Source organism: Tachysurus fulvidraco, chromosome 2, assembly GCF_022655615.1.
Source record: "Tachysurus fulvidraco isolate hzauxx_2018 chromosome 2, HZAU_PFXX_2.0, whole genome shotgun sequence".
NCBI classification, from domain to species: Eukaryota; Metazoa; Chordata; class Actinopteri; order Siluriformes; family Bagridae; genus Tachysurus; species Tachysurus fulvidraco.
In genome coordinates, this window is record NC_062519.1 from 36,579,151 (window position 1) to 36,603,512 (window position 24,362).

Consider the following 24,362-nt stretch of genomic DNA (forward strand, 5'->3'; position numbering starts at 1 on the left):
ACAACAGAGGCGCGGGGGGGTCCACGAGTTATTCGTTTCTCACAACGTTTAATGTGCTTGTTTATAAACACGATACATTAACTATTTGTGTTGTTTGGACAGAGCATTTTTAACACGGTTACATTCATGGCGTCAAAATGTATTTACAGACGACTGAAATGATCTAATCAGAAAGTGATGTTCCCCTGTAAAATGATGGTTTATTCTGTCGGCTGCCTCAACACAGCGGCGGTATGAGAAACCGGAAATGTATCCGTTCGTGTGGGTTGAGACTGAATCCCAAATGGCTCCCTAATGAACAAAACGTGCACAATGTAGGGCGGAGATGCAATTATTTCAAATCATACGAGTGCACTTATATGTGGAGTAGGGAGCAATTAGAGATTTGTTACAGTTGTTGGGTCGCTACTGAGGGAAATTCCTTAATAACATTTTTTTTGTTGAAGAGAGTAGAAGTAGCAGAAGGCTAACTTTTTTCATAGCTTTAACTTAATTATTACTTTCTTTGTGCGATATTCATACAGGTTTCCCTGATATTAAGACTTTCTACAAAGCTCACACACACACACACACACACATATCCAAAGCACTTATGACTCTAATACTCACAAGCTAGCACACAAACTCTGTCTAATAAGCTAAAATACAGAATAAAGATCAAAACCATCACTTCTGGTCACTTCCAATGTGTGTCTTTTTTATGAACATTATGAACATCTGTCCCATATTCCTTAGATGGCTGTTGACTCCTTTCTGTCACCATGTAGACTGACTTGTTTTATAACTAAAGCTGGGTTATGATAATGTATGACGTATCTGAGCTTTCATGTAAACTTGATTTTACGCCACATACTATGTTATAAGAACTAAGTGAACTAAGAAAACAAATCTGCTTATTTTATTTAGTTTTGATAAACCTCCTTAAAGGAATATGAATATGACAAAGAATGATAGAACCAGACTAATAACCCAGGTTAACTTAAGTTAATAATGTTAGTTTAAACCAAGTGATAACATTGTTGTCCATAGTATGTTTTTAAGGATGAATGCATTGTGCATATGATCTATATACATTTTTCTATAAGATAACTCAGAAAATACTTTTCATGTAGCTTTCGGACACTATAACGTATAATTGCTAATATTAAGAAACCAAAAATCGTAATATATAAAGTACTCTAAAAGGTCAGAAAAGGTATGACATATTTTGCTCTATCCTTGTGTCTCAGGGCCATATTACTTGTTATCTCAACATATATTCAAGATAATTAACTAGGTTATTCTAGTTTATTATCTTGAATGATCTCTAGGATATTCAAGATCTCTACAAAAATAATTTGGACAAAATGTAGGCAGTAATGGCTAAAGCAGACATATAGACACTAGCTATGTTATTTAGGTCTGTGTATTGAATAAATCCCTGAGTGTTTATTGAGAGGGAGAGGAGACGTGACTGGAGCCCTAATAAATAAAGCATCAATTGTACATGTTCTAAAAATAGACATAAGGGCTATAAATAACCATGGAAAGAGGATGACCTATTCAATACAGTCGCTGTCATATCCAGGCCATCTGTGGTTCATATTGTTTGACAGATAGAGAGATGTAGACATTTTGAATAATATAGTATTTCCCCCCCCCCTAACTTGTGTGCTTGTGTTTTATATATATATATATATATATATATATATATATATATATATATATATATATATATATATATATATATATATATGTACAGTAGCAATATATTTAGATTACAATGAAAGAACAATCTTAGAAATTAATATAGTAAATAGTACAGAGACCACATCTAAACTTGTCTCATTCATAGATCTCTCTCTCTCTCTCTCTCTCTCTCTCTCTCTCTCTCTCTCTCTCTCTCTCTCTCTCTCTCTGGGGGGATGCTAGTGGTTGCTAGGACAACTGTTACAAATGGCAAATGACGTCAAGAAAATAGGATGAGCAGCATGGAGAGTGGATGATGAAAGGTGGATTAGTTAGATATGATTTATTAGAATATGAGAAATCACCCATCCTTAATCTCATACAAGGAGCTGACACAGCAAAGTACTGTACATACATTCCTATTGGCTTATATGTATGAAGAAGTCTTTTGGATCAAATATTATTCAATAGCTGGATATTGATCTTTGTTTTACAGTACAGAATGAGATATAATGTAAAAGTGAGAAATCTAAGACCAACAAATTGTGGCATATAAATTTTAATTCATTACAATTATTTTTTCTTCAGGGTTACTTCTGGGTCCTTTGGTTTCCCCCCATCTCAAAATATGCTGGTGAACTGGCTTCACTGAATTCATTCATTCATTCATTTTCTACCGCTTATCCGAACTTCTCAGGTCACGGGGAGCCTGTGTCTATCTCAGGCGTCATCGGGTATCGAGGCAGGATACACCCTGGATGGAGTGCCAACCCATTGTAGGGCACACACACACACTCTCATTCACTCACACACTACGGATAATTTTCCAGAGATGCCAATCAACCTACCATGCATGTCTTTGGACCGGGGGAGGAAACCTGAGTACCTGGAGGAAACCCCCGGGGCACAGGGAGAACATGCAAACTCCACACACACAAGGCGGAGGCAGGAATCGAACCCCCAACCCTGGTGGAGCCACCGTGCCCCCCACTTCACTAAATTATCCCACAAAATATATTTCCATGGGTGCCACTGAGTACATGATAAATAAAAGGAAAATAAAATGAAATAGACCCTGATATTAGATTTACATAATACAAATATTTTCATACTCTCTTATTAAAAATAATATTTACATTTATGGCATTTGGCAGATGCCCTTATCCAGAACTACTTTACAGCTGAACAATTGAGGGTTAAGGGCCTTGTTTAGGGGCCCAGGAGTGGCAGCTTGGTGTCCCTGGGATTTGAATTCACAAACTTCCCATCATCAGCCCAACACCTTAACCACTCAGCTACCACGTCCCTCATTAATGATACTTTTCTTATACTTTTATATAACATTATTATTATTATTATTATTATTATTATTATTATTATTATTATTATTATTATTATTATTATTATTATTATTATTAAGATGATCATGATGATGATGCTACTATTGTTGTAATATTGTTACAACAGCAGGGGGCACACGAGAGCGCTGTTAGTGCAACACTGAAAAACTTCACAGCAAGTGTCTGCTACGCGAAATTAAATTTAGTTATACACACATAGCCTCTAACTTCTGTTGTGTAACAGTAATTTAGCGTTTGTACAGCAGAAGATATTTCACTGGGCTATTGCATGGGTTCAACAGTATCAAAAAGGACTGGAAGTTGGTTTGGATACTTTCTGATTGGTTATATGCATTCGTACCATCCTAAAGGATACTAAACTTCAGTTCTTCATTTAATCTTTACTATCTTGCCATAAAACCTCCTGGTCCCAACATCTGCTGAGATGTATGAACAACAACACTGCAGCACTTGTCAGCATCTTCTCTCAAGCGGATATTTCTCTCCAAATGCACCATGGAAGTTGTAGGTATATGTCCAACATTGGACGCTCCATCAGAAGAGTACAGGTCTAAGACCATTAAAGACATTGACACATGGACGGCCATGGAGCAGCACGCTGGACCTGTTGGGAAGAAATGGCTGCTGGTCGATGTTATTCTCATTGGAGGAGCTCCATGGGGATTTACTCTGAGAGGAGGTCTGGAACACCAAGAACCACTGATTATTACAAAGGTACAGAACAATACCATCACACTGAAAAATAAATAAATAAATATCAAGACAGCGGACAAGATATATATCATGATATTTATGTTTAAGCTGAGTTATGCTGCATATCCATGGATATTTGAGATGTATTTATCTATTCAAACCTTCATGTAAATAGGATTCTTTTGTACATAACTTACTACTATGTACTGTGTTTAGAAATGTTTATTTCTCTACAGGCATTTCATTTTCATGAAGTGGCAACTCTGTCAGATTAATTAATTAATTAAGGTTTTTTTTAAAAGATAGTTTAAGGTATATTCTATAGTTACATGCAGGTGGAATTGCATGTGAACGATAACCCTGTGTCTTTTCTCCTCATACACCTTCTTATTAAATAATGAGGAGACACAGGTCTTTTAAGACACAGGTCTTTTACTTTTTCCGCAAGAATGTGGTTAATTTATAAGCTAGTTTCATGTGTTTATATTAACATACTATAGTTACTATAGTAAACTTATAACTATAGCTTGAAGGGTGGATGATCCACATTATCTAAAACTAATATTATACCAATTAAAAATGTACACTTACTATCCACATTACTAGGAACACCCGTACACCTGTAAATGTATGTGGTTGTCTAATCAAACCTTCAACCAAACAGTCCTTTGGTAGAAATGGATTGTTGATAAAGGAGGCTAGAGGTAATTGGCCAGGATTCTAGGAAGGATATCAATATAATAATTTAAATTAAGTAATCACTCTTTACAACCATGGTGAGCAGAAAAATATCTCAGCATGCACAAAACTATGGAACTTAAGGTGAGTGGGTCACATTGGGGCTATCATGGGGCACAGATGTACCAAAACTGGTTAGTTGAAGATCATAAAAAGATAACCTTTTTATTGGTTTTTAGTCTTTCATGTACACTTTGAATGACTCAGAATCTTGTGCCCTCAGATTCTTGTTTTTGGCTGACAGGAGTGGAATCTGTTGTGGTTCCCTAATGCGTACTAATTGGGAAAGTGTTTAGAGCAGATCCACCCTGTGTGCTTTGCTAGGTTTTTATATTTTTTCTTTGCTGAAAAGTCTCCTTGAAGGATGTTTGACAGACAAAAGGGCCAAATGAACAGAGCCAGAAGCTAGCAATGAATGTATGTGATTTGTTGAATTTCTGCGAAGACACTGAATTATTTATATCAGGATGTTTCGAATCCTGTCCACACCTGAGGATAAATCTACCCTGAACTTACAGCTCGTTTCAGCGCTCATTTGATGCAGTCAAATATGATGCAGTTCCCATTGTATATAGTTGTATATAGTAAGTAGATCAATGTATAGGTCATGTAATGATCATAGAATTAGTTATGACATGAAGTCCAGATTTTTCTGGGCTGTAGGTGATACCAAAGGGTTCACCATGTCCACTATGGAGCAAACGTTTCCAAAATAAACAGGCTGGTTGTAATTAAAATTCCTGAGATATTTTAGACTTTTCTGGAAATGTGTGCTTCCATATCCTGGAAAACAAAGATCTGGCATTTCAGTTTACTGCTACTTTAATTGCATATCAATGTATTTTAAGATTGAGATTGAAATTAGAATTGCAGAGTATTTGCATTCCTTGCATACCTTTATTACAAAATAAAAAATAAGCAATTGTGTGCACTCCAATTATTAGCACTGGCTGTTGTATGAGAGGAATAAAACATTTCAGGATGTGCTGTTAGGGCAAAAAAAAATTCTATAGCACATGCCATTATGTGCACCAATTTTTTTATTAGGATTAAAATATTATGCATTATGAGATTTAATAGACTGCACAGATGTTTTTGCACCTATCAGAGGAACAAGAACTCATTTGAATCCCACATTTTATAATGGGATTGTAATCTATAGCTTTTTATATCATCAGGTTAAAGAGGTCTGGTCACAAAAACACAGGAGATCATGCATTGTGGAACATGGGCTCCTGAACAGGGTAGAGTTTCACTGTGCTAAAATTTTAACCATGCATCAACTCGGGTTGCATTTCTTTCTGTGGGAAGTAATATAACAACCTGTGGATGAGAGCTGATATACTGTTTACTGTCAGTCCTTTTGTGATATAAATTTAAGGAACTGGGAATTTGTTGTTGCCGTTTGCTCTCTTTATTGTATGGATGATACAGCAGTTTTGGCCTGGTGTTCTTATCACTGTCATGTGCTTAGACTGTGTCTGTGGTTTTTTAATTTGTTAGATAACTATGACAACTATGATGAGTGAGGGAAAAAAAGGCTGTTATCGTCATTGTGGTTAGAATTAAATAAAGAGAGCAAATTTATCAGCAATGACCAGCGTTTCCACCAGACGTCAGGCAACAAAGCTCTGTTTTCTCCATGTCACTAAAAGTCATTGTCAAATTAACACTTAGAGTTAACATTATTCAGGAACCCATGGTCCCATTCTATTGAGAGGAACTTACTATTATTGCACAGTATTAATACTATTAAGCATTTAACAGTTAGTTTTGTTTTTATTCCTTTGCATTACTCTATAAGGGTTATTAAGAAAATATTCTTTTCAGAGCAAACTTTGTTTTTACATTGGTGTAAGGTTCAAATGTGTAGATGTCTATTTGTAAATCAAAAGGTTTATAATAAATTAGTTCAGTGACATTGAACACTGAGAGACACATTGGATCTTTGATCAGTTCTGTAGGCATTAACCTCGACGTTTATCAAAACTAATAGTTTTGAGCTGTGATGCAAATAGACATTCATTTCTACCAACAATATATTGTTATTTTGTTAAGTTAGAAATATTCAGTTCCATTATACTTTTATCTTATACACACTCTGGGTGGCCACACAAACTGCTGATCCCAGTCTGAAGCGATTGACCTTGATATTTTGATAGTGTGATGGCTCTGTGTTTGTTCTTTTCTGTGTAATAAATGTATACTGTACTTTATTAATACCTTGCATGAACATAAAACTAGAAAACAATCATCATAATTGTTGTTTACTTGTATAGCTTGTTATGGCTTTTGGCAGACACCGTTATCCAGAGTAACTTACATTTATCTCATTTTTATACAAATGATCAGTTGAGGGTTAACCGCCTTACTTAAGGACCTAGCAGTGTGTTGGTGGTTCTAGGGAGTTGAAGTTGACAGTAGTCCAATATCTTAATCACTGAGGTACTACTACCCATCCTTGTTACATCACTTTGTTCAGTTTACAGTGCATGGGGTTGACATGTCATCTATATCATCAGTTTTTCTGGTGTGTGTGTGTGTATGCAGGTGGAGGAGGGAAGTCGAGCGGCATCAGCCCAGCTGCAGGTCGGTGATGAAATTGTCAGTATTAATGCAATTCCTCTGAGCGGCTACAGACAGGAGGCAATCTGCCTAGTGAAGAGCTCCTTCAAAACTCTGGCATTGGGGTTAAAACGGTAGGCATTGATCCTTACACACTGTGATGCTTTGTGACTCTTATACACATTAATACACACTCACCTACTCATGCTGGGATAAATAAAGACTAGTATGTGGAGGAGCCCATGTTTTTAATGGATGTCAGTTATGACATTATAGAAATTTGATTAAACAAAAAAAAAATATTGTAAACTCTGAGATGTTACTGTTATTATAATCCAGCAGTTTCTTTACATTTTGTAATTGTAAAGTCTTAGGACAGATGGTTTTGTATTTTGATTTTATGTTGTAATAGGCTGTGTTTTTGTCTTATTAACATTAAGATAGTGAAAAAAGATGATCGTGAGTTAACAAATATTTTTGGCTACTATAATGTGAAATGTATTTTCCTCATTAAAAATAGCCACAAGTGGATAAAAGGTGTGAACTGTCATTTTTAAATAAGTAAAAGTGGTCACATTGAAAGAGTTGCAGCTTTGCTGAATAAAACATGAAACTTTATTCCTTACATATCTGATGACATGCATCATCACACACGTTTCACTTCCTGATGAAGCCAGTTTCTAGTTAAATGCTTTATGGATCAACAAACTGTCTGATTTTTCTCTCTTTGGTTAAGATGTAAATTATGACATGAGAAAGCACATTAATTTTTTGTGTGCGCTCCTGAATAGTTACTATTTTGAGATTCTTGGTTTTTCTAGGCCAAAGTTTAAGCTGAGGTTAAAAAGCAGGGTGTGTTGGTGAAAAACCACAGTGGACCAGCAGATATCCTGTTTATCCAAAGCAATATAGAGTCTGTATTTAAATAGTTTGTGCGGATGCCATTATGTGCTTCTACATTGCTATTACATCCCAAAATGAAAGGGAATCGTAACTGTGTTTTTCAAGAAACGTATTTTTAAAAATCTAGTCTGATCCTGAACCTCAGAATGTCCAACTAGTATTTGATTTATAAAAAGCAGTTTAAGCTTTAAGCAGTTTAGACCAGGAGTTCAAGCCACAGTGTGAGGATTTAGGTTTTATGTGCCTTTAAAAATAAACTTATTTTAAGTCATGCTTAAGCCAAGTGCACACACTTTCAGGTAACTCGATTAATCTTTGCCTGCTGATATTTTTATCTTTTTCTGCATACATTTTCAAACTTAGTAAATCTTCTGTTTAGAATGAAATTACATATTATGTACAGTACCATGCACTGTTACATAACATACTTTATTCCATTATTCCATTTCTAATCCTGTATATAAATACAAATTTTAAGTTTTTTTTCTTCTGGAGGAGATCCGATGTATTATTGCACTAATTTGCATCTTTATTTATGGGTTCAAAAAACAGTCCAATTTTGCTCTTTCTTGTGTTCCTGCCTATTGCAATTTTTTCTTGTCTACCTGTTGTTGCAGATTGAGAGGATCTTCAGAATTGTTGTTTTTGACTTCCTATAGTCTAAATCTGGATATTTCAGTGCTGTCTGAATGTATGAGACACCCAGTGTGGGTTGTACACTCAAGCTGGCAAAAATGACTGGTCAGTAAGTCAAGCAGGTGGATTATACCATTATATAGCAAAGTGGAACAAAGGAGTCCTCATTATTCTGCTAGAGCTTATGTCATTGCACAAAAGAGGCCCAAATAGTCAACCATTGTCCACCACTGCTATGGCTTATTCCCCCTGGGCTTTGTGTGAGCTGTTGCGAAGCTGAGGTCATCTGATGTCCTGTGAGAAAACGTACATTTTCTTTACAACTTTATGTTTACACTTAACATCTACGGCATTTGGCAGACACTCTTATCCAGAGCAATGTACAAAAGTGCTTCAAAGTCTCTATCATAAGAAAACATAAACACTGGTTCACTAGGTCACAAACTTATGATACCATCAAAAACTGTTGGGAGGAATTGTAATTGAAAATTCTATTTCTAATATATTAATTAAGACGGTGTTACATGTTGCTTTAAGCCTGAAACAAGAAGAAAAAGAAAGTGGAAGGTTTATAAGTGTAGCAGTGTCTATTTATATTAATTTAAGTGTCATTTAATTTTGTCATTATTCTTTAGTTAATCATTGTGATATTATAGAGCTGCATTAAGAAAATTGTTGTTCTTAGTGTCTCTTAGTGACCACCACAGCATGTTACTTTAGCATAATTACTGGTAACTTGATGACCAGTCTTACAGAGCATAGGATACTTGATATTCAAGTTTGAAAACAGATTCCCTTCATGAATGAGCCTTTTGTTACTGGATGGTTTGGGCCATCTAGTGGTAAAAGCTCTGAATGTTCAGAGGATGTAATGGATCATTGCCCAGAGTTATGTTTTAATGTTAACAGTAAGGTTAATGATGTTCAAATTACTTGCCAACATGTAATACGCTTATTGAACCCTATATAAAATAGATAGATAGATAGATAGATAGATAGATAGATAGATAGATAGATAGATAGATAGATACTTTATTGATCACAGAGTAAAACAGTAACACAGTAAAACCCCCAATCCACCACCCGCTCACCAAAACATGTGAGGGTCATTTTAAAAAAACATAAATAAATAAATAAAAATATAACCTAAATCAAAAATGTAATATGTGAGATGTCTAATAGCAACAAATAGACAAGGAAGTGCAAATGAAAAGTAAATACAGATGAAAAACTATACTAAGTCACTCCTCAGTTTCTGTTTCCACCTTGCCATTCAATAATTGTGTCCTTAATAAAAAAACAGCAAAAATGAATATATAAATTGAACAACATATACATATTATAAATTTAATATGAACACACTGGGTAAATGCTTTATTTTAATTACCACAGTTAATATTTGGTGCAGGAGAGAATAACAAAAAAGTATGTGGACACCTTAACATCACACCTTTATGTGCTGGATGAACATTCCATTCAGATTTATCCTTCCTTTCCTGTTATAAGAAGTTTTACTCTTCTGGGAAGGCTTTCCATTAGATTTTGAAGCATTCCTGTGAGGATTTGATTCTTCTGCCAGAAGAGCATTAGTGGGGTCAAACCCTGATGTCAGGCGTGGAGGTTTGTGGCACAATAAGCATTCCAATTTTCAGGACTCTGACCAGGACACTTACTGTAAGTTCCTCCAATACAGTATTGGCAAACCATATTGAGCTTGTGTTTTCTATAAGGGCATTGTGTACAGCATACATAGCCATTCTAGACAAATGTTTGCTTGCAACTTTTTGCGGCAACCACGACTCACGTATGGGGTGTGATGTTCACAAACTTTGGCATTATAGTATATTAAAGTTAGAAACAAATGTAGAGGGTATTGACCCTGATCAGGATAAAGTACTTAATGGAAATGACTAAGCCCTTATTATTTTGTCACACCTTTCATCACAATAAAATTATTTTTGCAGCTTTGGATCAGCCATGATCCAAAGCTTGGAAAATGGACACTGAGAGACTGCAAAACTCAACTCTTAACCCAAACTAAGGATCAAACAGTGGAACCTAGGGGTGTGGCAAGGCTCACATAGTTGTGATCAACTATGTGAGCACATAAATGTGATCAACAAACAGTTGGTCACATTTAATGTAGCCACTTTATATATGATATAAGAGTCCAAGAGTTAAAACCATGTCCTAAACATTAACAACAACAGTATAGAAATAGATCACCCTATTAGACTTTATAATAACTTACTATGCTTATTAACTCATTACACAGATAGGTCTAGATTGATCTGGCTACTCATGCCTTTGTTCAGAATCCAATTATAACCTGCAAAGCTGAAGAAACCTCATCGTAGGGGGAAATCAGTGAAATTTCACAACTAAATGAATACACCTTACATGGTGTACTCTTTAAACATTATGTAATTCTCTCTCTATCACACAAATGACTAGACTTTTCCTGCTTAAACTGCTGGAGTATAAATGGAATAGGAATGATATTTACCTAGACAATCCCACCTTACACCCCCCTGTGTCTTAGCAAAATGGTTGGTGCCACTGCCTAGATGAGTCCAGTGGATCCACAGGATTGGCTGTTTCGTGTGAGCCCATTGCTTTGGTGGGGATTTTTGGGAACAGAGTAATCCAGTAAAGGACACTAACTTCTTTAAAGCACTTCTCTATGTACATTAAAGCCAACCTGTTTGGAAGAATTGATTGATTCATTCAACTGAGCAGGTATTTCATCACATTAGTTATATGCTTGATGTAATAGTAATGTTTTGTGGAACAATATTTTTAGTAAAACGCAAACATAATATTGTCAAGATTAAATGTGAAATATATATTTTTCCATGAGAAGTGGAAAACTTTTCATTCAGTTTGAGGTTGTTTAAGGTTGTTTAATATATAGAATACGACATATAGTCAAAGTACATCAATGTGTCAATTGTCACAGTGATAGCACTGGTTATTAACTGGAAAATGATTTTTAAAGCTTATCAACAAGACGTAAAGAAAAATTGACTGGGCTCTCCATTTTTTTTTACACAAATCATAGCTGAAATTATTGCAGTCTAATTGTCTAGTACGCAACATTGAAATGAGCCACCATGTTTGTTGTTCCTCTCGGGCTGTCCTTAGATACTCTGGCACCTGTCACATAACAACAGGAGTAGTGGAGATCACACAGGATTCAATTACTGCCACAATTACAGCATTACCCTTATCCAGAGCGACTTACAATATCTATTTTTTTTATACAGCTGAGCAATTGAAGGTTAGGGGCCTTGCTCAGGGGCCCAAAAGTGGCAGCTTGGTGGACCGGGGATTGAACTCACAACCTTCCAATTGGTAGCCCAAAATCTTAACCACTAGGCTACCACATGCCCATGACCTGCCATATTCACACAGAAGAGTGCTTCAAATCTTTGAATCATTTCCACACACTTTTTTAAGTAGAACAGTCTCAATTAGTCTGTGTATGTTATCATAGAAATGTCATTGGAATTACAGTGACATTCTGCCAGAACTAACAAATTTACACTGAAATTTACATATCAAATGTGTGTTGTTTAACCTTCATAATCTGTATAAAAAAAGACCGTACAAAAATATGAAGGAGACTCTGAGCTACACACTTCCCTTTAAACCTCAGAGGGACAGTCCTGTGTAAACACTGTGATCCTAAAGTTTGTTAGAATGAAGTCTAAACCTTCAGCAATCAGATATTATAGGCTAGTTTTTCTAAAATTATTATTTGGAATCTTCAACACTAAAATCAGTGAAATGTGAATTTTGGATAAATCATATATTGGAGTTAATACACTTTGGTGAAAAGGGCTATTAAATGGAAGAGCTAAAAATCTAATACCAGTCAATCATTAAACAACTATTGCACACACAGATAAGATGCACTTTCATTCACATCTTAACACTGGTTCTGCCATATGTCATTTGGAGTAATGTGTACATTTATTGGACATCTCAGTAACTGATTTCTTGTTACAGATGTGTCACTGAAGCCATGTGTAAAATTTCGGTCTGAAAGGGGATCATCAATAGGGTCAACCATCATTTGTTAACATTCTCATGTGGAAGTGTTTTTATAATTGAAAGACATAAAGGCTTCTCTGTAATATTTTATCTATATCAGTCAACTGCCTGACGTTAAATTTACATCATTTTTATTAGTTTTGCCATAATATAAAACATAGAGAATATATTATATACTGTTTCATTATTTTTACTATCATAAATTTATCATTATCGTGCCCACTCCTTAATTTAATTCCTGTTTACAAGCCCTGTGCTTATGACTAAGACTAATGAGCAGTTATGTTGACATTTGACCCCAGGTCCACCAAGCTGCTACTGTTGGGCCCCTGAGCAAGGCCCTTAACCCTCAGTTGCTCAGTTGTAAGTCACTCTGGATAAGGGTGTCTGCTAAATGCTGTAAATGTAAATGTAAATGTAAACTCACTAAGAGATACAAGTTAAAGAAAATATCTGATACTGAGAATTGAGTATGTTCTGTCTGGTCGGTCTGCCAGATTGGATGTGCCCTCTGGCCAGTGAGCCGTGTTCTGATTATGCTTGCATTTTTTTGTCTGCTGTCTCTGTAGTTCTATTCAGCAATTTGTCCAGGCTCATGTCTGCTCTGTATCCCACACACAGGCTGCTGAGGCTACAAAATAACTAAAGGGTTACTCAGTTAATGAAGAATTTAACAAGCCACAGTGACATCTGAAGTGTTTTCCCACACCGTTACATGATTTTTTTTAAGGATGTGTCCCTGTGCACCCCTGTAGAAAGCTTACTATTTACTTAATGAATATGTTTTTGTCATTTATAACACTCAGAAGTACAACTCATGTAGCAATTCGATTGTTTATAAGCCATTAACCAACCAGAGAAGCAGATTATAGCACTTATGACTGAACATCCTCAGTTGCTAGAGCTAAATCTCTAGCATAATCCCCCTACCCCCTATTCACACACACACACACACACACACACACACACACACACACACACACACACACACACACACACACACACACACACACACACACACACACAAAGCTTTGCTTTTTTGTTTATGTGTGTGTTGTGTGTAGGAGGGAGTATGGGGTAGGGGTTGATTGTCTATTGGTCAGCCTACATTTCACTTGGCTTGTTGTCCTGAGTTGCTTGTGGGATTGATATAAGATTCTCAACTCCAGAAGGATCTGGTGTTCATGGGACTCTTTCAAAGCATTAATGCATTCTAACAGGATAGAGGAAAAGCAAAAATGTTCTTGTGTTTGTGCTAAATGAGCACATGTTTATTTGCAAAACTAAAATGAAGGAATAGCAAAATCTTATGCAATAACTGTTTGGTAAGTGAGATTTTTTTTTTTTTTGTAAGTCATTAACAGTCCTTGGACTTTGGTCTCATTGTAGGTACTCTGTATCATCATGTCTGTTGTTTTACAAGAGTTTCTGCTGTCGGTGTAAATGTTACATTATTTAAAAGAATCATCAAAACTCTATCTGTTTATATAAATCAGGTCTTATAATGGATTTGCCATGGCAAAAAACATTTAGGTGTTTAATTGTGCTCCTTTACTTTATTGTCTTTTTACCAATTATATTCGGCACTCACCTAAAAACAAAAACTTTTATCTTTTTAAAACTTACAACTGGCTATTTGGTCCTAAGCTTAACCATTCGAAAAATAGATTTTCATATCTGCTTTTCAATTTATGCTAAAGATCATCTCCTTGTTTTATACATAGAGTCTTGGTGCATTATGGTCAATTGGTGGCTTGCTCTGTCATCTAGATACAGTACTCGATAAGTGGAACAGTACTCGATAACTCGTTTAGATAACTGTTTATACTCTTCACAGTTGTGAATAATCTGCTTCATCTTCTTTTCCCTTGGACCAACACTTTACTGCTTTTTTGATTCATGGCATTTCCTTGTGCAGGGAAACCTGCAAACAAGTACAAAGAATGCCTTGTTTTATATATCAATAAGTTGTTCTGCCTTTCCCTGTAATCACAAAACCTGAAGCTACTGTAGAAAGAATGTGAAAAGATGAGCAGATCACATTGCTCGACACACAGTACCAGCTTTCACACTTGACGTCACATGGTTTGGTAGAAGGTGGTTCTTTGGACTGCTCACAGGCTTAGAAATAGCTTTTATACTTCACCAGTGTACCAAAAATCCATGGTTCTAAGATAAAAAAAATTGCTTGCTGTAAATACTGCATTGGGAAATTAACAATTGATTTGAGCATTGACAGTCAAACTGTTTAACTGAACTTGTTCTCTGTCTTAGATGATTTTATGAAGATTTTTACATTTTGTAATGCCTTTTACATTTTGTATGTAAATTTTACATAACAATCTGTCCACGAATATTAGTCAGTAGTGTGGTATTCTAAAACACCTTCATTTTCCTATGGAAAACACCTTCATTTTCTTTTGGAAAACACCTTAACACTAAGTTTCATATTAACTAGCACATGGAAATGTCAACATTTACACTTATATGAGCAGTTTCTCTTCCCCAATGCTGTACAGGAACATAAATGGTGGATATTGTAACACAAACAATGCCTGCAGAAAGTGACATACACATGGCTAGGAACCTCCTAATGAAGATTGTGCAGAGTTCTATGAGGTATTTAGTAATAAATGACCCCTCCATACTGTAGTTTGTCTCTGAATCCCAAGTAGCCTGAGCCTCTATTGTGTAGTGTAGTGCCCTTCCGTATTCCAGCATCTACTATACTTTCATGTGGTGTAGCTGTACTGTTTATGTGCAAGCAAGCAGTTACTCTGATTCTGATGATGCCATTTGTGTTTGAATTCTTAAATCCAGCTCTTCCAAAGAGATATGCTGCATTGTGTTTGATTGATGATTCTGACTAATGATGTGTTGTGTTTTGTTCATATCTTGCATGCTTCTCAGAAAAAACCGGGCCAAAGGGTATGTGTTGCAAACCAGTAAAGATTTACAGAATTATCTTGTGTGATTAGAGTAATTATTTTAGAGATACTTATATTAACACTCAGACATGCATATTCGGGGATTACAGTTGCCTTGCTGCTTGACTGAGAATGGGATTCTTCTTGGTAGTCCCTTGCATATTGTGTGTGTGTGTGTGTGGGGGGGGTAATGAATACCACCAATCTTGAAAAATCTAATTGAAAAATCTAATTGGTTTTAATTACTTCACAGTGAGAATATGGAATATTTTGCACACCAATATATCTATTAAACCACTCTTCTCTGTTTACCCTTTAGGAAGAATGAACCTTTATGCAGACCTCAGTCTTGGCATTCTTCCAACATCGCTGAGAATTCCTCAGAAGTTCATGAGATTGAAGATAATACTGGGCTTGAACCTGTGTGGCAGACAAAGTGTGATGCAGAGTGAGGTTACAGACGTTTTCGTCAAAACCTCATTGTGTTCTGTTTCATATTGGCCCTTTTAACTTAATGTATTGAACTGTCCCTCATAAAGTTGCAATATCCCTATCTTCTTTTTCAGTTCATCATCAAATGACTTCATTGTTTGTTGGAGCCAGACAAATTTGCAGCGTGTGTCATGCCAGTTCAGCTCAGTGGGCAACATGGAACTTCTAGAGCACTCCTCTAACTCACATCATAGTGGAGCAGAAAATCTAGCAACCACAAGTGTTGGTGATAATCATAACTCTGGATTTAGGGGATTTTCTTCTTGTACCCCTGAACAGTGTTTGTCAGAAAGTGCTTCCACAACAGAGTCCACGTTTTACCAGGGCAGCCAAAGGGAACACCACAAGTACCTACAGATTCCTGTGAGTAATAAAGGTTGTATCAGCCCTAAGATCGAAGACAAGACTGGCTCCAGATTCTTCTCCTCTGGGAGGTTAAATATTAACCCTGTGTGGCATGTTCCAGAGACATCTTCAGTGGCTTACTCATCACCCACCCCGGCTCCACCTTTACACAATGACAGTTTCATGACAACTAAAGTTCATGAGACGGGACTAGGCATCCCATACTCACATGGACAACCTACACATTCCCATCAGAAATCCTATAGTAGAGTTACAGGCAGGCAGGCTGATGATTACAATTTTAGTCAACAAGGACTCCAATCACAACACAGCTACAACTCAACATTTAAGAAAGATTTTCTTCAGGTATACCCATCAGCTGCGGACTACTGCTCAAATGAGCTGAATACCACAAAGCTTTATTCCTTATCTAGTACTGACGTAAGACAAGGTCAGAACCCTTTTTCTTGTCAGCCTCAACACCAACGGCAGCGTAGTGATGAGAGTCCATTTTACCCTTATCCCAAGAGCAGGTTTGCACCCAAAATGCAGAGTGAGGGCATCTACTACCACAGCCTGCAAAATCTTCCCACTAATAAGGGTTTCCAGAAGCAAACTGGAAGTACAACTGGGTTTATGTCTAGCACAAATATTGACAACAGCTCTTATGGAATGGCTAATTATCGGTACTATTGCATTACTTCTGAAGAGCCCACACAGGAGTTCTCAGATGGAGTTGAAGAGCATAAATCTAGGCCAGAATCAAATCCAACCCACAGTAGCAGTGACAGGAACCCCGTAAACCATCAAAGAACCATAAAATTAAAGTACCCTCTAACTTCTTTGCAGGCATCTGAGAACAAAAGCTATAAACATACAGTCGGTCCTCCGAAATTAGAAGCTTCAGGTCCAGCAACAGTGAAGACTAACTCTGTGAAAAAAGAGAAGGAAAATAAATGGTGGAAGGATGGATCAATTTCTGAGAACCAACACAACAACAACATAGTGAATCAACAGGCAGAACAGAGATATTTTACCAGAGAAAATAAAGATACCCAAAATGGCCCTTGGATATCCAAGAATGGACATAAAATCTGCCCTCAGAAGACCCCATTGTTACATTCTTTAGCTCAGGAGAACAGGGTTCTGGTTGAGAGTACCACGATCAAAACAAAAGGGTGCTTAATACAAGAAAAACCCGACCCCATTAGTGGTAAGCAAGGAAGACGAAGTGACCGTTATGCCACTATTTTGCTCAATGAGATTCAAGAAAAGAGAGCCCAGCTGCAAAAGAGTCGGAGTGCAGCTACCTTAAATTATCCAGGTGAATTTGAGGAGGAACTAGGGGTCTGGAAGTCCACAGAGACATCAACATCCTCTTCAGATGGATCTTTTACAAGCACCTACAAGGACCACCTGAAAGAGGCACAAGCCAGGGTTCTACAGGCCACATCCTTTAAAAGGAGAGATCTGGAGCTTTCTGGGAATGAAACATTTCATGGTCATTTAGCCACAAAATCTACCAATGGAAATGTCTCCCGCATTGGAAGTCGAAAACGTTTCTCCCTGGACAAAAGGGTCCATTCTTTCTCAGAGCCTGACAAGATCAATGAAGTAGGTGTAGGAGACAAAACCTCAGAACAAGCAACTCTTGGATCATTCGTAGATACATTTAGGTTCTTTCAAGGAGCTTCTAGACCAACATTTTCCAAACCCATCCCAAAGAATTCCCAATTCAACCCCAGTGAAAGCATCACTGGAGGAGAAAACAGGTTTTCTTTGCTTGTGGATGAAACTGAGATAAAGTCTGCAAAGAAACAGCTGTTCAGTTCAAACAAATGTTACACCACGCCTGAAGAGCAGCAGCGACTGGGCACTTTTGCAGAATATGAGGCAACATGGAACTTGCAAAAGAAGACAACAGGGGGAAGAACATCCAGCAGATATCACTCTGCAGAGAACATTTTGGATTCAGGGATAGAAGAAGGCAGCAGCACAGTCTGTATTCATGAAAGGTCCAGGTCCTCTCCTTCAGCAGACTTTCATGGGGAAGTAAGTCTTTCTTTTCTTTCTTTTTTTTTTTTTTGCTTATAAAGTCAGCATTTACTGAACTGAAATGATGTCAGTTATTTGGCCTGTTAGTGGTCTACATTTCGCTGTTCCTTCTCTGCCTTCATTTAGTCTTCTTGATTTAGAATATAAAGTTGACATCTTGTATATTTTGCAATCATCTATTCTACATCTATAATCAACAAAATGGACTAAATCCTCGTTCCATTATTCATATTACAGGCTTTTATTTAAGCCAAGTTTCTTTTTTGCACAATGAAATTAGTCATTGTACTGCTGCTTAAACCCGAAGAGCTGGTACAGTGCAAAAAGCTACCAATATAATAATACAACAAAGTTTTGCTGATTATACTGTAGTGACAGGAGTCAATTCTGCACTGTATGTTTTCTGAATGATCAAACAAGCTATCATCATTCTATATATGTTGGTTCTTGTTCATTTGTTGCTTTCTTTGCTGTTTAGAAGTTTAGAAATCATGATCCATAATACTGTTCTGTTTTAGGGCTCAATGTGTCTAAACTTGTAAAATTGTTAACTGATGTCTCTTATTTTTCCCCACAGAAAATCAGTCTGTCAGCAGAGAAGCCTTTGGTAGCAACTCATTCAGAAAACATCCTAGACCCAGAGACAATTTATAGTGACAGGTTTGTATTATGCTGAACTGTACAAAACCTGGTTACAGTCACCAAATAAATTGTCACAATACTAAAGGGTTTGGCTTTTTATCTACTGTATAACATTTAAGCTCACCACAGTTCTAATGAAATATGAGCAAGGTACAGCAGTGCCAAAATGATTAAATACAAATGTTACATGAAACCTGCATTTTATGACTGAAAGGAAGTCAAATTCTATGGTAATATTTTAAACTCTCATTGAAATAAATGTTTAATCATAATTCTCATAAGTTTTACTCACCTTGGATAAGCCACCCTTTTTTTTTTTACTGTAATCAATGATGGGGTAGAGTGATGTGTATTGTTGCAAAAAAGAATATTATAGAATATACTTTAACTACTGCAAAGTTGATGATTTTCTAATAACAGAAGTATTTTATTGTTCTTACTAATTTGACAAAAATTATATCTGACTAATTTTAACAGAATTTTGCGTAACCTCCATGAAATAAGTTTCTATGATCACTTGCACTTTGGCATTATAACATTGAATTACAGCTGGCACTGCTTTTCCCTAATGGAAAATTAATCAGATCAACCATATTTTAGAGTAGCTCTGTGTACTAGCTCTGAATAATATTACATGATATGCTTTTTTATTGTTATCTATGATGTGCTGCTATTTTGTCTAACAAGGTATCTGTATCCCAATGTAGTAACCTGATGGAGAACGCAACAGAGCCCATCTCTGCTGTTAAAAACATTCCTATGAGGATTGTCCATGCAGAAGGCATCTCTGATGCAGAAAATAAGAATTATCTGCTTCCCAATGAGTCACCTGGTGGCACTGATAAAGGTTTTACACACCAACTAAACGTACCCTGCTCTCCAGAGCAGCCTCCTTCCCTTTTCCAGGCCATGCAATTCAGTTTTTCTGAGGTCCAGAAGATGGACAGCACAGAGACAGTGAAGCTGGGTGCAACTGCTATTGGACTATCTGAGGAGGATGAGAAGACAGAAGAGTTAGCCAGAGATATTATGGGAATGGATAAGAGTCTGGTAGACATTTTGGATCAGAGCAAGATGAAGACCACTATGGACCTAATGGAAGGAATCTACCCTCAAGGAGAACAGATTCTAGAGGGCCTACAGCAGAGGAGAAAATCAGCTTCAAAACAGTCTCCTAAAACCCCACCAGAGAAGTGAGTAGCTGCTGTGTTTGAATATGAGAGAGAATATGATGTACTAAATATTAGTTTGTTGAGTTTAGGTTTGCTTCCTTGTTTCTGGATCAATAAGAAAAACACTGTCATCTGCTGGTGTAATACTATTACTTCATCTACTAGCATTTTTGAAGTTAAAACTTTCTGTTGGACAGCAGCAGACATCTTACTGCAATCTTAATAATTATTTTGTATTACACATTTAAAAATGACTGCATTTCACTGTGTATCTCAGTGCATTTGGATCTGTTCTTCATTCACTTAGATTTTTTTTAATCACTCAGATTATATCTGATTTACAGAGCCGATGACAAAATGGCGGCGTCCGCCTCCCTAGCAACGAGCTCTTCATACTACAATACGTCAGCTCCTAAAGCCGAGCTCCTGATTAAGATGAAAGACATGCAAGAACAGATGAAGGAGCAGGGCTCTGAAGATGAACTTGAATATGATCTGGCTAGTAAAAAGGTACAGTATAGCCACCTCACTGCAGCTTTTAACACATTTCATTAGCAATATGTGAAAGTGACATAACATACAGCTAAGTATGGTGACCCGTACTCAGAATTCGTTCTCTGCATTTGACCCATCCAAAGTGCACACACACGGAGCAGTGGGCAGCCATTTATAGTGTGGTGCCCGGGGAGCAGTTGGGGGGTTCAGGGCCTTGCTCAAGGGCACCTCAGTCATGGCCGGCTTGAGAATAGAACCCACAATCTTAGGATTACGAGTCAGATGCTCTAACCATTAGGCCATGACTTGCTCCCATCACTCAGCTGTAGTCACTCAGCCAAGACAAGATTAGTTTCTGATCTTTGCTACTCTCATTTTGCTCTCTAGCTACTGTGCTACTATAGTTAAAACCCAACAGTAGTGCAATTCTCTAAATTGTGTATATATTGTAGGCCTACAGTATAAATATAGAGAAATCCGAAAAGAAATCCGAATTTGTGCTATGAAAGTGATTCCAGCTACACTGTAAAGTTTTGTGCATGTTTATAAAATTACATTAAATCCCTAAAACATCAGCAATTCAGTGAAATCACTATAAGAACTGGATTTGGCTTGAGGTTTATTTATTTAGCAATTGTTTTGAATTAAATAGACTTTAGCTACACTACTCTTGCAGCTTCAGTACAAAACCAGCTCTCGCATTTATAGTCGCCATGTAATTCTGTTATGCATGATTCTCATGTGTACTCATGTACTTGTTGTCTGTCCATGCAGCAGGAGCTGATTGACAGCCTGAGCAGGAAACTTCAGGTACTACGTGAGGCCAGAAAAAGTCTTCTGGAGGACATGCAGGACAACAACACCCTGGGTGAAGAAGTGGAGGCCACAGTGCAGGCCATTTGCAAGCCTAATGAGTTGGACAAGTTCTGCATGTTTGTCGGAGACCTGGACAAGGTGGTCAGCCTACTGCTCTCACTGTCGGGGAGACTGGCACGTGTGGAAAATGCTCTTAATAACCTGGAGGATGGTGTTTCAGCTAATGAGAAGGTAAGGCATCTTCAAAATCATATCAAATGCATTCTCTTACTACTGTACTTCTTTAATTACAGCACTATTTTATTTTTGTGTACAGCATACACTAACAGAAAAACGAAAGCTCCTGATTCGCCAGCATGAAGACGCCAAGGAGTTGAAGGAAAACCTGGACCGAAGGGAGCGCCTGGTCTACGATATCTTGGCCAGCTACCTGAGCGAGGAACACCTTGCTGACTACCAGCACTTTGTGAAGATGAAGTCGGCACTCATCATTGAGCAAAGAAAACTTGAGGACCGGATAAAATTGGGAGAGGAGCAGCTAAAGTGTTTGAAGGACAGCCTGCCTCTGGAGCAGAGACTGGGCTACTAAACTTAATTCAACTTCATTTATTTTGAAAGGTGACAGATTGGCATCTTGACTGTTCTATAAATATGCAAGTAATCTGTGAGGAATTTACTCAGTATTTATATTGAGTAATATATATATATATATATATATATATATATATATATATATATATATATATATATAGAAAAATATATATGTGTGTGTGTGTGTGTGATGCATTATAGTTTATTGTTCTGGATTGCTGTGTCTTTGCATCTTTTGAGAGGCATAGTGTCAGTGTCAACAATTATAGAGATCTTTTTACTGCATTTATAACGTGTGAATTTCCCTGTTAGAAAAGAAAAGAAAGGACAAGAAGTCAAGAAGCTGATGCTGAGGTCTGAGCTAAGATGCTGAATTCTGTCAAATATAGGAATTGAAAACTACAGCTGTAACACTCTCATAATACAATTCTGAGGATTGGAGGGGTTTGAGAGAAAGAAAGCCGGAGTTTTATCCAATATTAAAGCCATGTAATAATAGATCATTCCCGTTAGCTGTGGCTTTACTACAGTTAGAAATTCCTTTACAAAATCCTGTAAATTCTCTTCAACTGTTTATTCTTTCATATTCAGCAAGTGTTTTATTTTGGTCAGTCATGATGGACACGGAGTCTATCTCAGGAATGCTGGCTATGAAGCTGGAATACTTCTTGGATAAGATGCCTATCCCATTCCTACAACAAATTCAAATTCAAATTTTATTTGTCACATGCAGAGTATGACATGCAGTGAAATGCTTTAGGGTTTTGCATATCCCAGGTTATTATGAGCCTGGGGTCAGAGCACAGGGTCAGCCATAGTGCGGCACCCCTGGAGCAGGTGAGGTTAAGGGCCTTGCTCAAAACCACCACGTCCTCAAACATCACGTCCTCAACATACCTCAGAAATGTTTTTGCGCCTGTAACTACAATAACTTTATGCAAATGTCCACTATAAGTTAGTTTAAAAGGTTTTTTCTTACCACAGAGAAAATTGGTGAAACTGTTCATGGAAATGGACACATATTGTACAATACAGATGTAGTAGATACCTGTAGAAACAAAAATGAAACCTCCTGACTGAGAGTGTGCATGATTTGTTATTTAACCTCTTCCATCTTGATATATCCTTGACATACTTTAGCTGGTACATTTCTAAGCTGTGAGCTTTTATTTTTTACTTTATTTAATTTATTTTTAGAGAATGACCTGAATGAAGTGGATAAACTTCATTTTAATGATATTGATATATATTGTACATTAATAATATAATAATGATGTTTATAAATTAGTAAGTATTATATTACAGCATGTAAACCGTTGAAGGTGAAGTATATTTATATGCATATTTATGTAGCTATATACATTTTTGCACTGGACTGCTGCCAGATAATTGGCTGATTGTATGCTGTAAATTCTATGAATGAGCTGAGATGCTGGCCAATATTAAATTGGCCAGTAGATGTATATCTTACATCTATGTAGAATATATTAAGTTTGAAGTAGGTCATGGCCTATTTTAAGTATGACGCAACCTTGTTTTTTCCTAACAGTTGACTCCAAAATTTCCTAAAAACTTCCCGGAGCTCTGCATATGACAGAGTCTTAAAGGGACAAGCTTCAGTCAAGTCACTGTGCAACCACAACAGAGATAGCACTTTATTTAAGATCCTAACACCCAGATGATGTACTCCACCATCAACATAAAACTCTGAACACGCCAAGCATGAACTTGTGTATTTCAAATTTCAGCATTAAATGGGTGATGAAGTATAATCTCAGCTTCTTTTGGTATTTTTTAATTAGCACTTACAAAAATGGTCTTGTCTGTTTGCTGTTCGTACTAAATTACAACCTCGGAAGAGTTTTCGGATTGACAGTATTCTCAGTATTCTGTATTCTTAGTCTGTGTTCTAGTAAACTAGTAGCAGAACGCATTTATTGACAGACTTTGAAGTACTCTTGTAAGTCACTCAAACTATAAATGAATTTTGTGTACATTTACATTATGTTGACTTCCTAAAAATGCCACACCTTTGAAACAAATAAACTTTGTGTGACTTATCTAATATGATTTGTCAAAATTACTGGCCTCTTGCCCCATTTCATGTTTGTTACACCACAATATTTTATTTTATTGCTTTGATGATAGAAGTTTGATAATGTTTGCATCATCTGCCAAGTTTTTATTATAGCATTTCACAAAGCTTT

At 36.8% G+C, this 24,362-nt stretch overlaps 1 protein-coding gene across 5 annotated transcripts; it reads left to right on the forward strand.

Annotated features, from left to right (window-relative positions):
* The first annotated feature begins 3,161 nt into the window (after positions 1–3,161).
* shroom2b (shroom family member 2b) lies at positions 3,162–24,220 on the forward strand. 5 transcript variants are annotated; one of them, XM_047809934.1, is made up of 10 exons: positions 3,163–3,743; positions 7,011–7,159; positions 15,867–15,995; positions 16,114–18,436; positions 19,017–19,099; positions 19,789–20,274; positions 20,598–20,763; positions 21,523–21,795; positions 21,881–22,182; positions 22,468–24,220. In XM_047809934.1, the coding sequence occupies exons 1-9, from the start codon at positions 3,525–3,527 to the stop codon at positions 22,151–22,153; spliced, it is 4,101 nt and encodes a 1,366-aa protein (XP_047665890.1). In that variant the 5' UTR covers positions 3,163–3,524; the 3' UTR covers positions 22,154–22,182; positions 22,468–24,220. The 5 variants fall into 5 exon arrangements, with proteins under 5 accessions (XP_047665891.1, XP_047665890.1, XP_047665892.1 ...); XM_047809936.1 differs by lacking the exons at positions 3,163–3,743; positions 7,011–7,159 and adding exons at positions 13,672–13,945; positions 15,140–15,239; positions 15,531–15,548 and having other exon boundaries at positions 21,881–24,220; XM_047809935.1 differs by having other exon boundaries at positions 3,162–3,743; positions 21,526–21,795; positions 21,881–24,220.
* Positions 24,221–24,362: the final 142 nt, after the last annotated feature.